At 36.9% G+C, this 14,253-nt stretch overlaps 1 protein-coding gene across 1 annotated transcript; it reads right to left on the bottom strand.

The window, feature by feature from the left end:
* Positions 1 to 10,978: 10,978 nt before the first annotated feature.
* Positions 10,979 to 14,091, bottom strand: spats1 (spermatogenesis associated serine rich 1). Its single transcript, XM_026232691.1, has 7 exons — positions 13,996 to 14,091; positions 13,339 to 13,463; positions 13,033 to 13,157; positions 12,651 to 12,818; positions 12,320 to 12,431; positions 11,869 to 11,931; positions 10,979 to 11,760 (listed from the first exon to the last, which is right to left on the bottom strand). Exons 2-7 carry the CDS (start codon positions 13,452 to 13,454, stop codon positions 11,637 to 11,639), a joined length of 708 nt encoding a protein of 235 aa, XP_026088476.1. The 5' UTR covers positions 13,455 to 13,463; positions 13,996 to 14,091; the 3' UTR covers positions 10,979 to 11,636.
* Positions 14,092 to 14,253: the final 162 nt, after the last annotated feature.

The following is a 14,253-nucleotide window of genomic DNA, read 5'->3' as shown; positions in this document are numbered from 1 at the left end:
AGCATCTTCATGTGAGATCTCACACGGGTCTTTGGGGACTAAATACAAATACACCACAAACTGCACAGGGAGAGGGGAATTTTATTTTTGTATTATTCATAAAGGATGGCTTCAGAAATTACAGCACACTAAAGCATGCTGTGACAAGTATGTCCTTTGACACAGAGTGTACAAAAAAATATGCATTATGAACTAACTAAACTTAATTTTTCTGCAATTTGTTGCAACAGACAAAAGAGTAAAATATATATTCAAATATATTCAAATTAAGCAATTCATTTCTACGGCGGCCGAGAGAGCTCAACACGCTGCAACTTAAGAAAACACATGCAAATTGAAAAAAACTTCAGCAAATGAAGAAAACATCTTCATCAGTTTGACACCACAAGTGTTGCAAATCATCACAACACATGCATATAATGAAACGCGCTGCAAATCATCACTACACATGCATATAACGAAACACGCTGCAAATACTTCACAACACATGCATATAACGAAACACGCTGCAAATACTTCACAACACATGCATATAATGAAATGTGCTGCAAATCCTCACAGCACATGCACGTTAAGAAACAATTAATGAAGCATTGCAAATTTATTTTCATTAACCTTGAAATTATATTTAGCTGAGGATATTAAAGTTAGCCATCTTAAGTAACGCTTTACATTTAATCATGTCATTATTCAGCTTATTTAAGCTAATAATATCCAAAAAAAAAAAAAAAAACACCTTTCAGTTCACCAACAACTCCACTGACCACTAGCCACTGCATGATAAGCAGGATTTGCAGCACGCTTCGTTATATGCAAGTATTGTGAGATTTTGCAGAGCGTTTCGTTATATGCATGTGTTGTGAGGATTTGCAGCACGCTTCGTTATATGCATGTGTTGTGAAGGATTTGCAGCATGTTTTGTTATATGCATGTGTTGTGATGGATTTGCAGTGCGTTTCTTATAATGTTTTGTGAGATTTTGCAGCGTGTTTCGTTATATGCATGTTTTGTGATGATTTGCAGTGCGTTTCATTATATGCATGTGTTGTGAAGGATTTGCAGTGCGTTTCGTTATATGCATGTGTTGTGAAGGATTTGCAGTGCGTTTCGTTATATGCATGTGTTGTGAAGGATTTGCAGTGCGTTTCGTTATATGCATGTGTTGTGAAGGATTTGCAGTGCGTTTCATTATATGCATGTGTTGTGAAGGATTTGCAGTGCGTTTCGTTATATGCATGTGTTGTGAAGGATTTGCAGCGCGTTTCGTTATACAGTATGCATGTGTTGTGAAGAATTTGCAGCGCGTTTTGTTATATGCATGTGTTGTGAAGGATTTGCAGCATGTTTCGTTATATGCATGTGTTGTGAAGGATTTGCAGCACGTTTTGTTATATGCATGTGTTGTGAAGGATTTGCAGCATGTTTCGTTATATGCATGTGTTGTGAGATTTTGCAGCGCGTTTCGTTATATGCATGTTTTGTGGTGATTTGCAGTGCGTTTCATTATATGCATGTGTTGTGAAGGATTTGCAGTGCGTTTCATTATATGCATGTGTTGTGAAGGATTTGCAGTGCATTTCGTTATATGCATGTGTTGTGAAGGATTTGCAGCGCGTTTCGTTATACAGTATGCATGTGTTGTGAAGGATTTGCAGCGCGTTTTGTTATATGCATGTGTTGTCAAGGATTTGCGGCGCGTTTTGTTATATGCATGTGTTGTGAAGGATTTGCAGCACTTGTGTTGTCAAACTGATGAAGATGTTTTTTTTTATTTGCTTGTGTTTTTTCAATTTGCATGTATTTTCTTAAGTTGCAGCGTGTTGAGCTCTCTCGGCCACCGTACATTTCACATAAACATATAAAATGATCTGATTAATTTGTAAAACCGTAATATTGTACAGTAAAAAGAAAATGTGTAAAAGTCACCTAATAAATTCTGAAATGAATATTTATATTAAGAACACCTACATTTTGTGTTTTGTATATGAATAAGTTCAGAAGGCTATTTGAAATTTCATTTCATTGGCTGGAAATATTTAAAATTGCCCTTCCACAAGTCCCATCTACATCTTCTGAAATGTGAAGTGTCAAGACCAATCAAGTTAATAACGGTGAATTGTTTCCTTTCCTTTTCTTTAACATCATGTTGTCAGAAGAAATTGTATTTCAAAATACTGAGATATCAACAAAGTAGGAGATTTTTCCCCCCAGGAAAAATGTTAGACAGATCACAAAATTACCTCTTTCCACTGAGTGATATATAGTGGCTTGATTTCATTGCCTAAATTCCCAAAGCCAATGATGATGACAGTCATTACTCACAAGCATTGTAAAGGCTTTAATATTCCAAAGAGCGACTCAAACTATAGCTCCATGTTGCAGTGTTAACTCGACAGATGGTTGTGCCAGCATGAGTATAATAGTAAATAAATGTATCAGAGAAGGCATGAGCTGCTTCTTATCCATCCAGGTGGACATGGGTATGAAAGTGCACGATTGCATGGATGGGTTATGGGTAACAGACTAGCTTAAATTATGAAGTACAATTGGTGTCTGCAGCAATTAGCTGGCTGTTATCATTTGTAGAACTTCTATACATGGAATAACTTCAACTTAAAGTGTTTCACTTAAGGCTGGATTTTTCCTATTCAAGTTTAATGCGCAGAGATAATTACAAGTAATTATTCATAGGTTGACTTATAGATGAGGTTTATCACTGTGGTGCTTTCCCAGTATTGCTGCCATGAGGTGTAAAACTACCCGTTTGCAACAAGTATGTAACACTGGTTTGTTTTTCTCCAAAATTAATCTGATCACTTGAAAAATGATCAGCGAGCAGCATGTACTGTACTTTCTTCTGACACTCATGGGTACTTTCTTAAGCATTAAAACAAATCATGACATACAGCCATTGTACTGAATTTACCCAATTGGACATCAAATCAGTTATCTTATTTTACATTCTGTAGAAGCAAGAAAATACAAAAAATGTCCTTGGCACATGATGGTGAGTAAACACATCAGCTACGGTGTGATTGCAGCTCTCCAGCAGACATCCACTCCCACACTTGCCCCAGCCCAGAAATAGATCAAAGAGAATCCAGAAAGTCTTGATTTCCTCTGTGGATGTCCTTATTTACCAGAACAGCAATGAGGAATCAGACTGGAACACCCTGCAGCTCTGATGCATCAAAACTAAATTAACATTTGCTGAGAAACCGTTGAGTGAGGTTAAAGAAACAGAGGCAACTTTTCACTGTGTTCGCCAAAGCACTAAAAGTAAATTGTTGCTCTTCATGTTACTAAAATCATCTTTTCAGTTTTCAGTAATAAATCGCATTTGTTCTTCACAAGGTGGACTAATACTAATTTTTTTTTTAATCTATTAAGTTTGTACCCAATTCATATTTGTAGACAATAGCGGTCTCACCAGCTATATTTGTTTTCCCTCAGCAATCCTTCAAAGAAAAGACAGTCCATTTTTATCACTCAGGCATGTCATACATAATGAAGTATAGTAAGAGTGTGTGAAATAGGATTTCTGACACTCTGAGGAAGAATCGGTGCTGAGCAGATGTCCACAGAGCATGTCATCTGGGGATTAGCAACTCAACGGTGGAAATGAGAACAGATTCCTCAATCTTTCCCACTTAATTCCTCCCTACAACCATATATCATGGTGTCCTGACAGCGTGAGAGGACAAAAGACAACTAAACAGACATGGAATATAAAATCCCTGGGATGATCGAATACTGAAATGGGAATAAAATAAGAAACGTGAAGTATTAACACCTTATGCATCTAATGCTATACAGCAGTCAGATCATCTGGATCTTAGTCCCATACAGTTCGACCACAACAGCTGATACTTTGCCCTGTCTTCTGCTTTAACATGCAAGCCTGTCCCTATATCATTCAGCAAGGAAAGCCTACTGCGCATCTCAGACATCCGCTCTCAAAACCTATTACCAGAGGAGAGGAGAGCAGGTGCGCGAGCCAATAAGCGAGGAGACCCCACAGCAAGGCGGAGGCTCTGTAATTCACTTTTTCCATCTCCATGAACTTATGCGATTATGATAAACGTGGTATTTTTCTGCAAGGGGGCCGTTTGCAGAGAAGCATTTACAAAACAAAAACGGAGTAGGGCAATGAAAGCCAGACCCAAAGCCAGGCAGCCAGTGCCTTTCTCTTGATTTTCTCATTTGCTTTTATCACTGCTGTCACATCTCCATGGGCTATTCTTTATATCTGGGTAGAAAACAGGCCTGTTTTTAGATTAGCCTCGATTCCATTGCATTAGTGGGGCGTTTTGATTAAGACACCTAACCTGAGGGTGCTGCTGTCTGATAATGAGGTGAAGGGGAGACAAGTGAACTGGCTAGAACAATGCTAGTAACTAGTGATAGAAGAAGCCTTTCTTGACATTCTGCTTATTGTTTTCCAAGAGCTGTAAGCCAAATGTATTTTTTGGAGCTGAAAGATGAGGAGGATTTGAATAATGAAAGCGCAGTCATGACTACAAAAGAGAGCTTGTTATTTTTTGCCTCTTTGCTGGCGGTTGCTATTTGGCAAAACAAGAACTCTGGATGTAAACTCTATAGTGGAGACTCAAATACACCTCTCTTTGAAAATACACTTCAAAAAGAACAATCTTTCTCAACTCCGGATCTTGAAAATCTTTAGAGTTAATAGAATGAACATAAGAACAAATATAGAACAATTTATACAACTGTGAAATTCATACACACACACACACACACACACACACAATATGGTGCCTAACTGGGATGTCACACGTACATGTACCAACTGTTTTGGTTTTGTTTTGAAGTCTCTCTTTTCTCTGGATCTGGCACTTTAGAACTGCGGTCCAAGATTAAACGACTCCCTTGACATTTCTCTTATTCCCTTCGATGGATTAACAAAATAAGAAAAGGAGCTCTGTGAGAAACAATAACAGACTGAATTAGGATGCAATTTGTAGAGGGATTTTAAACTTGTCTTTTTACTTCGGGCCTTGTCATACAGAGTATTTCAGTAGATTTCAATGAATGCAGACTATCTTCACTTTCTTATTTATTGAAGTGTGTGTAAACCTAAAACATCTGTGGCCTGCTGCATGAAGCTAGCTGAACAAATTTTCAGAGTAGGTTTGGAGTTGACAAAACCAAAAACAATCCAACCTGGTTTAGATCAGGTTCAGGGGTCTCACAGAGCTTGGTCTAAACGTTCACTGTCAACTCAGAGTTAGATCCAGAGTTCGTGATTAACTCTAGATCATGTGCACCAGAAAGTGTGACACGTGCAGCAAAAAGTTTGTGAATATTTTAAATAAAAAAAGGAAAAACTAAATAAAAGCAATCCATCTGTACTACAGTGTTATTGGAGACGCGGTGTGTCACGTGACAAGCCTGACACGTCACCATGGAAACAGTAAGGGGAAAGTTCGAAAATAACGGTCGTATTAAAAAAAACTCACTCTGGGGGGACCGCTGAAGTATTTTAAACTCACCACTGAAAAGGTTAAATAGATGAGTTTTACCCTTTTTGAATCCATTCAGCCGATTTCAGGTGCGGCGGAAGCACTTTTAGCTTAGCATACAACATTGAATCTAATTAGACTGTTAATGAGAGTATAGTTCCTAGCCATATTGGCCTAGAAAATCACAACTTTTCATTGCCATGGTAAGTTACCATGGCAACAAACCCCACTCAAAACCAATCCACCTTCTTGAGTTTGCTCAAATTAAATGCAAACTTACCTTGGTAAAAAAAAAAAAATAGAACAGGCAACAGGCCTGCTGCTGAGGAAGATGTTTTGATCCGAAAATAGAAGCAGTAATATTGTGAAATATTATTACAATTTAATACAACTGTTTACTGAATATTTCAGCATTGAAGGATTTGCCCTATTTAAATCCATTGTAAAGTGCCCCATTGTAATTCTAATTTTGTATTTATTTTTTTAAAGAAAATAATGATCAATTGAATATTCCCATGACCTGCTAAGAGACATGCCCACCCACACTGAAGATGGAAAATTGGCTACTTGGGCTAGTTACATTTTTGTGTAATCTGCAAATGATTTTATCCAAAGTGGCACAAAGTGAAAGATAAAAAGACTGATACATTTTATCAGTTCATGCATTCTCTAGGAATCAAACCCATCACCTTGGCGTTGCTACCACCATGCTACACTGTTTCCAGATCAGGAACAGTATTGGACATACATGAAAGTGAAAGTGACGTGACATTCAGCCAAGTATGGTGACCCATACTCAGAATTCGTGCTCTGCATTTAACCCATCCAAAGTGCACACACACAGAGCAGTGAACACACACACAAACACTGTGAACACACACCCGGAGCAGTGGGCAGCCATTTATGCTGCGGCGCCCAGGGAGCAGTTGGGGGTTCGATGCCTTGCTCAAGGTGGAGAGAGAACTGTACATGCACTCCCCCCACCTGCAATTCCTGAGACTCGAACTCACAACCTTTCGATTGCCAGTCCGTCTCTCTAACCATTAGGCCACGACTTCCCATACATCATTGGTATGCAGCTGCTCATAAGCTTTAAGCATAGAGTATTAAGTTTAAAAGTGCTACGGAAAAGGGTTACACAGTCTAGAAGAGATAAACTGGTGTTTGGGAAGGAAAGTAGCTCCTCTGGGCATTTTCATTAGGCCTCCTCTCAGCTCAAGCCAGCCCAGACACGGGTTAGTACTTCTTCCATGTCCTCACACATCCAGTTGGGCTTGCGGAAACACAGTTAATGTGCTACCTTCGGGGAGTTCTGGAAGTGCAGTGAGTAAAAGATGAAGGTGGAAGCAGGAATGGCCTGATGCAACCAGCCACTGTACGCTGATGACAATGCAGCTCCCGATGTAGCACCAGCGATGCAGAGTGGTGATTCAAAATGTGCTAACAGCTTGATGGAGGCCCAGAGAGAAGTCAAATCTTGTTCTCACACTTGTGCACTCACACTGTGCTCATTATCACCCATAGCACAGGAGGAGGAGCAACTAAATGACAGAGGTTACACATGCACCTAATAAGCAGATTTGTAAATGTCCGTTTCATAAACACGAGTAAGAAGTCATGCAATCTGCAAAGTAATTTGTTCTTTATGCATGCAATGGCAATAATAAATCCAATGTAAAAGCTTTGGATAAAAGCTTCTGCCTAATGTATAAAATGCCTAATGCACAAAATATGCTCAAATGCCTGTTTAATATAATATAATTCAACACAAAAAAAAACACCTACTGTACATATTACATGAGAGGTTGAGTTAGTTAAAATATTTCCATGATTTACCAAACTCATAATCAGATCATTCAAACTGCTTTATCGTTATTATTTTATTTGTATTTCCTTTCTTTATGCACCCCTCTATGATGTGAGCATTGCACTCAAAGTGTAGAGTAAAAGTGTTTATAAATGCAAAAAAAAAAGAAATGTAATTGAAATGAGTATGAGTAGTATATACACATTCACAGCATTCATAAGACTTTAGGCAGACAAGAAGTCTGTTGTTTCATTGGAAGAGCAAGTTATTATATTTAGATTAAAGACTACAAGGTAATTATCATTTGTATTAAAACATATGCATATATGAATTGTTTGCTATAAGAAAATACCATGGATTGAGATAATAGAAAGATTAAAATTTCACTACTTTTGGATTGAAATAAAGTGCAGAAACAAGATTCCAGGAGAAATAATGCAGTGATGTAATTTCATAACTGTCTATAACAGCATATTATTGGTTGAATCAGGAAAAGAAAAAGCAAAGGATATCTCTACACTACAAGACCAGAGTAACATCAACCACCAGAGAAAGAATGACTCAAGCGATTTACTGTATATTATTTGCAGCATAACCTCATTGCTTATCTACACATAAGCATTAACCTTCATTAAATGTGGTCCTAGTCCTAGACCACCGTTAAATGTACAGTATTTTCAGTCATCCACGCATTATCACAATGCACTGTGTCAATGTGACCAAGTGCAACTGTGATTTACTCAAACATACTCGATTCAACTTCTTACTTCTGAAGAAATTACTGCATTTTATGGCTTCTTTGTAGTATTGATTATCAGTGCATTTCTATCAAGGTGAACTTGCAGCATGTCTAAGGACTCTATTTAATTGTCTACAGTAGCTGTATATTCAGAAGGCTGACTGCTGGCTTCACTTACCACTAAAGCTAAATTAAAAAGCACAGGCCATAAGTGAATGCAGGGGAATGGAGCGAAATAACAAAAGACACCAAGAGTGGATCGCCGGAGAAGAGGAGGCATGAGCTCTGCGAGCATTGCGGGCTGAAGATAAAGTGCTGATCCAGCAGACAGTGTCCTGCACAGATTGGCTCATGCGATGGACAAATTAAAGCAGTGCCCAGACACATGGTGCAGCTCCAGCTGGGTTTGACTTTCGCAAGGCCTGTGGCGCATTCAATTTAAACACTCAGTTAAATAAACTGAAATTAAGATTCTGATCTTCTGAAAGGCCTCTTGGGTTCGTGTGGAACACAAAAGGAGATTTAGCAGAATGTCTAATTCTAAAGTCAGAATTATTATAAACACAATTCTGAAAACAAAACAAAAAACATGATTACTATTTTTATTGCATGGCAGAGAGAGAGAGAGAGAAAAAAAAACAAGAGAAATTGCAGAGTTTATACAGTATACAGTATTCAGAATTGCGAGAAACAAAGTCCAAATTGTGAGTTAAAATGGCAGAATAACCTTTTTAATTAATTTATTTATTTATTTAAATCGTGGTGGGAAAAAACCTTCCATTTCTCAGACATTATGCAATTTCTAACAGTTCCACAAGAATCAATGCAAAAGGGGTTTAGATAATTATATGTATGAAGTAAATGATGAATGAATTTTCTTAATATCTTATTCAACTTTGCTTAAATGCATTTTGTTTTAAGGATGTTCCAATAGATTCTGATTCTCAAATGCAAACAGAAATTGAACACTGTCATCTAGTGGTTGCATCTATAAAAATAACTTTTCACTTGTTCATTGCCTCCACTGATCAAATCAATGTACAAATCAGAGAATAAAAACAGCTGTCAGGTTGATATGTTAATTTATGACCTTTTGCATTAAAGTGCATTAGAGTTTGCACTGACCTCACTAACATGTGAACAAATTAAGCTTAAGACTTTTGGTGACCCATGCTAATGACAATTAACCATCTAAATTAAATGTAAAATTATATTTACTGAACACAGGTCAGGAGACCACGATCATGCATTGGTACATTTCCTTGGCTTTATTTAATCCATACAATAGCCTTGTTTAGAAAGTGCTGATAGTTAATCAGGAGGCACTCTACTTTTGTCAGTATACAGCAGTACCACTGTCAGAAACAAATCCTTACAGAATGCTGTGTAGGCAGTTTTCTCTGATGGCAAAGGATCAATGAGTGATCATGAGTAAATCAATACACACTGAGGATGGTCCAATGAAAAAGTGTACTCTACGTCTGTGGTCTGGAATAGAAATCACCTAAATTCAACAAACAGCCAATCAGAAAATCTCTAAATTAGTCTTTAAAGATGTATTAAAAGAAATATATAAAGAAATACATGTATTGGTGGCATTACACCAACTGCAAATTAACATCTCCCACTGTATGCTCAACTGCTCCTCTCGTATTCTGAATGCTTTTACTCCAAAAAAGTATATCAAATTAGTATGCTATAAGTGATGCAAGATCTCTGATGCGCTCTGTGCACTTTTGTACCAGGGATTTGTCTTCCTCTTTTCAACATAAATGCGTTCAGAATCTGATCTGTAGAGTTTAGAAACTCTCAAAGGAGCTTGTCACCGGCTTTAAAGATTGTCACGTTAAAAGTGTTACTAGGCGAAAAGCCATTCTTGAAATGTCATGAGGCTCTAGCCCGTCAGAAAAAAATTTAATAATTTCTTCACATAATATCAAAAAGTCAGTTTGAACATGTGAAAAATGTTTCATGGGCTCCACCAATGGCATTCTTGATCTACCCTCAATTCAACTTAAAATCTACAATTCAAATCTTAAGACGAGACAAAATGGTAAACAAATATCTAGAGAAATGAACGTCATTGCCTTTAAATGGCCTACAAATGGACACAAATAGTCATTCTTGTTGTTTTTAACCACTGTGTTCTGTTGTCTTGTTACCAAAGAAATTGCATACTGACTCGTTCATGCATACTAAATTGGGTTACCCTGAAGGCCCAGGTCTGGTGCTCAAATGCTCAAATTTCCACAAAACAACACTTTACTTATCTTCACAGAACTGTTTTCCACTTTCTGAGTACAGGAACTAAAACTCTGGAAACGGCTCCCTCTGGTGACTGTGGTGTGAATACAGAGGGAAAACAATTCTAAGCAACACCCAAAGTATGCAAGACAAGGTAATACCTGCATGGTGTTATGCAAGGTTCAGGATGCCAAATTGCTTCAGGTGGTCCCCGAACCCCCAAATGTATATGCACAAGGCTGGAGTAAATATACACAGCATTCAACCTGTCTCACTTTCTCATTCATTACTTTCATTGTCCTTAATGCAAAAAAATGACATACACTAAAAAAAGGTTTTACTGAGGTTTCCAACACATTAATGAAATGATTTAACATCTTCCCTAATGGCCCCCAAATTTGTGGTCTATCTAAATATGAAAGACACTGTGGGCTGGTATAACCCTGTGGGTAGATTTAATGGACATTTTATAGCGTTATCAGAGAGAAAAAATAGAATCTATCTCTACTACAGAACCATGATACAAGTTAAGACTAATATATACAAATTATCAAAGTGTGCTGTGTGTGTTCAGAGAAAGTATGCAAACAAATGCTGACATACAGTCTGTACATTGTTGATAAGCTCATATTAATGTTTTATTCATCTGCCCTTTGAATGAATCATATGGACAATGAATATTCAGCAAACGACCCTAAATAAAAACACAACAGATGGTCCACCACAGAAATTCTTGCAAAAGCAAATAAGCCCAATATAAAATATTATTTAAAATGCTTTCAAGCAAGTTAAGCTTGATCCTCATTTTATGAAATAACAGTTTGTGAACAGTTATTTTGCTATTAGATTGCATGGTTCAGTGCAAGAACGAACTGACTATAATACAACTTGCTAATTATATTTTACTGGGTATGAATGATACAATACTGTGAATTCAGATTGTGATGAAACGAGAAGAGTGAAAGAGATTCTGTTCCTCTTTTATTAACAATTATAAACATCTTGCCCACACAATCATTTTAACTGTTTCCTATTCTGTCCAGCAATTACATTTTGGCACAGTGAAAAGACATGCATTTGTCTTTGTCAGGGAATTAAGGAAAATCTCCAACTAATAAGGCAAAAAAAAAAGAAAAGAAGTAATTGTTCTCTCTGTCTAAAGCCCAAAACAAATTTAACCTGATTCAACCCTTTCCAATATGAAGTTCTTGGGCTAGACCATAAAGATCTAAATATTGTAAGATATAATCAATGGAAAACCATGAGGTATAGTGTTGAAGGAAAGAAAAGACAAAAATATGTCTAATAAAATAGCAAAGAATAACAACAATAAATATGTAAGCATGGTTTGACACCTTCCAAATTAGGTGTCCAGCAAAACTGTCCTGTCATAGATGTCTGGTGCTGGTCTCCAGCTGCTCAACCTCTTGACTTCAAGAATGTCCTCCTCTCGAGCAAGACTTTCATGTTTCTCTGCATACGGTGGACTGAAAAAAAACATACAGTACATGCACCTTAAGAAACTCTGAAGATATTTCATATCAGCGATGAAGTTGTATGGTGCAGGCCACCATAATAATATTTCTTTTACCTACCTGATGTGTTTTGTGCTGGGTTTTAGGTCAGTAAATGGTTTAAATGTGGCAAAAGGCTTGGACCTGAAGTAATATACAAGTAAATATGTTAGAAAAAATATCTGTTTGTGCTCTTATTTTGAAGTTGTTTTCTCCTCGCTCTTGTCTTGCAGATGTTTCTAGTTAATTAGTCTTGTTAAATCATTTGTTTCTTGTGTATTTATAGCCTTTGTGTTTTTCTTTTCTTTGAACATTGCCCTACAGTGTGCTGTGAAAGTCTAAGTTGTTGGCTGTGTGTATACTCAGTTTCAGTGGGGAGTTTTTAAACATTCTAGGCCTACTTTGATATATCCCTTCACAGAAAGTGGAACAAAGGGTGTTTTTATGTTCATTAATTTGCAATAAAACATGGCTACAGTCCCATCCTTTTGGTCTATCTTACTGCATCTGCCGTAAGCATGTTGGTACTTACCCAAAAGTGGCTGTGCGCAGTGATGATTCATATTTATGAAAGTCAGAGCTGTACTCAGGGACTAGAAATGGTCTGACCTTTGTTGAAGGGTAGATGCTGCATTTGTCTGTGGCTGAAAAACAAGAAGATATGGTTTATTAAAGTTTAAAGTACCTCAGACTACAAATGTTTCGAACAATGTGCTGCACTGAAAAAAATGATAAATTACCCATGACCTAAAACAATAAGGGCTGCACTGACTACACATTACTAAATACAATTTATCTTTATGTGAGTGGTTAAGAACAATAGCAGCAAGTAACGTTATTAGCATTGATAAATTAGCTCTTACCCTGCTTTTTCCTCCCTATGAATGATTCCAGGGAATTTTCTGAAATGCATCCCGTGCTTCTTTTATGAATAATGCCATCCATAAAACATCTCTTTCCAGTGTGATAGGTCTTGGGCTGTCCAATGTTTGGATAAAAGCTCCACTCCGATAAAGTAACTCTATTAGCCTCTAAATGGACATGCCAATAAACATAAAAAATTCTGAAAAATTATCTCAGAATCTAGCAGCAAATTCCAGTAAAAATAGTTAAAAGTGTCTTAGATGTTACAGCCGTAGTGATTACTCTAATGAAGTCATAGGAAAGTTTTCATGTGCAGCTGCCACTAGAGATATTTTATTAATACTTGAACAGATAGACTTTGCTGATCAAAGCCTGACTCACGTGGGAAGGATCTCATCAGTTTCCTTTCATTGAGAAACTTTATGTCTTTGATGTGTGGAAATGGGGCATCACTGTATCGTGGTTCAGGTATCCAGCGCAAATGGGATTTCCAGTCAAGGTCACATCTAAAACCACTGATAACATATTAATATAGTGTATTGACTCAAGTTAAGCAATAAAAATTTGACACTTTGCTTCTACAGCTTCAAACACTGAAGGAAAAGTTGAAAAGCTGTCATTCAAGTAACTGCAGTTGAATCCGTTTTAATACTTTAGGGGATAGAAACTGATTCATGAAATAGTTACTCAGTGAGAACAGGCTCAATGTGTCTAATGTGAGGCTTGAAGTCCTGCTCTTTTCCAAAACTCCAGAATGAGCCACCGAAGTCTGTGTGTTTCTTCATATCTGTGTATGTGACCATCACATTTCACTATAAGTGATGAGAAAAGAAAAATAATTAATTAAATGTAATTTTTTTAACTTAAATGTAGGTCTAAGGCTTGTGTTGTAAATAAGTATTTCTATGAAAAGGACACACAAGATTTTCAGAAATAGTGCTAATTTAAAGCAAAAAATTAAAATAATTATAATATTCTGCTACCACTGCTTTCTTCTTCTCATAAAATAAATCGGATTTAGGCTAGCATCGACTATTGGATACGCAGTTTTGATATCGTGTAGCCTATATGATTTAAAAAATATTTTGTTTTTTATTCTCTAAAACAGAATTCACTTCGTAAGGCGTGAAACATTTTGAGTGAATAAATGACTGAATTCAGTTTAGACAGTTAAGGGTTATTTCATGCGATTGTAAGCAAGTGTTGCAATGAGACTCATTTTTAAAAGGTTTTCTCCTTATGCCCATCGCAACGCGAAGACTATACATATTTGTAGTAAATAAAAGATACATTTAGGCTGTATATCTGTATAACTGTATATCAAATACTTTCTGGAAACCTTACCTCTTGTCCCTTTTGTAGTACAGATGATCCGTTCATAGAGAGTGATGGTCTTTGTACAGAGAGTTAGGCTTTAAGACAAAACTATTGTAAAAATCCGTTGCCGGGAGAACATAAACACAACTGACAATAGCCTATAGCCAATAGACTAGAGTCTGATACAAATGCACTATAAATTGATCGTAGCCTATTAATTTGTTCAGTTATTCACTTAGGCTACTTACTTGCTGATATGCATTATTTATTTATATAGTAATGTTG

This window comes from Carassius auratus, chromosome 45, assembly GCF_003368295.1.
Source record: "Carassius auratus strain Wakin chromosome 45, ASM336829v1, whole genome shotgun sequence".
Taxonomy (NCBI): domain Eukaryota; kingdom Metazoa; phylum Chordata; class Actinopteri; order Cypriniformes; family Cyprinidae; genus Carassius; species Carassius auratus.
Note: the sequence above shows the minus strand (reverse complement) of the source record. Positions and strands in the feature narration are given on the sequence as shown.

Bases quoted from the DNA above. Each gene is read 5' to 3' on its own strand.
- spats1 (XM_026232691.1), bottom strand. From the start codon at position 13,454: ATGGTCACATACACAGATATGAAGAAACACACAGACTTCGGTGGCTCA. The intron at 12,819-13,032 runs GTGAGTCAGGCT...ATGTCCATTTAG, and splicing joins ACTGATGAGATCCTTCCCAC to AGGCTAATAGAGTTACTTTA. The intron at 11,761-11,868 runs GTAGGTAAAAGA...GTTTTTTTTCAG, and splicing joins CCCAGCACAAAACACATCAG to TCCACCGTATGCAGAGAAAC.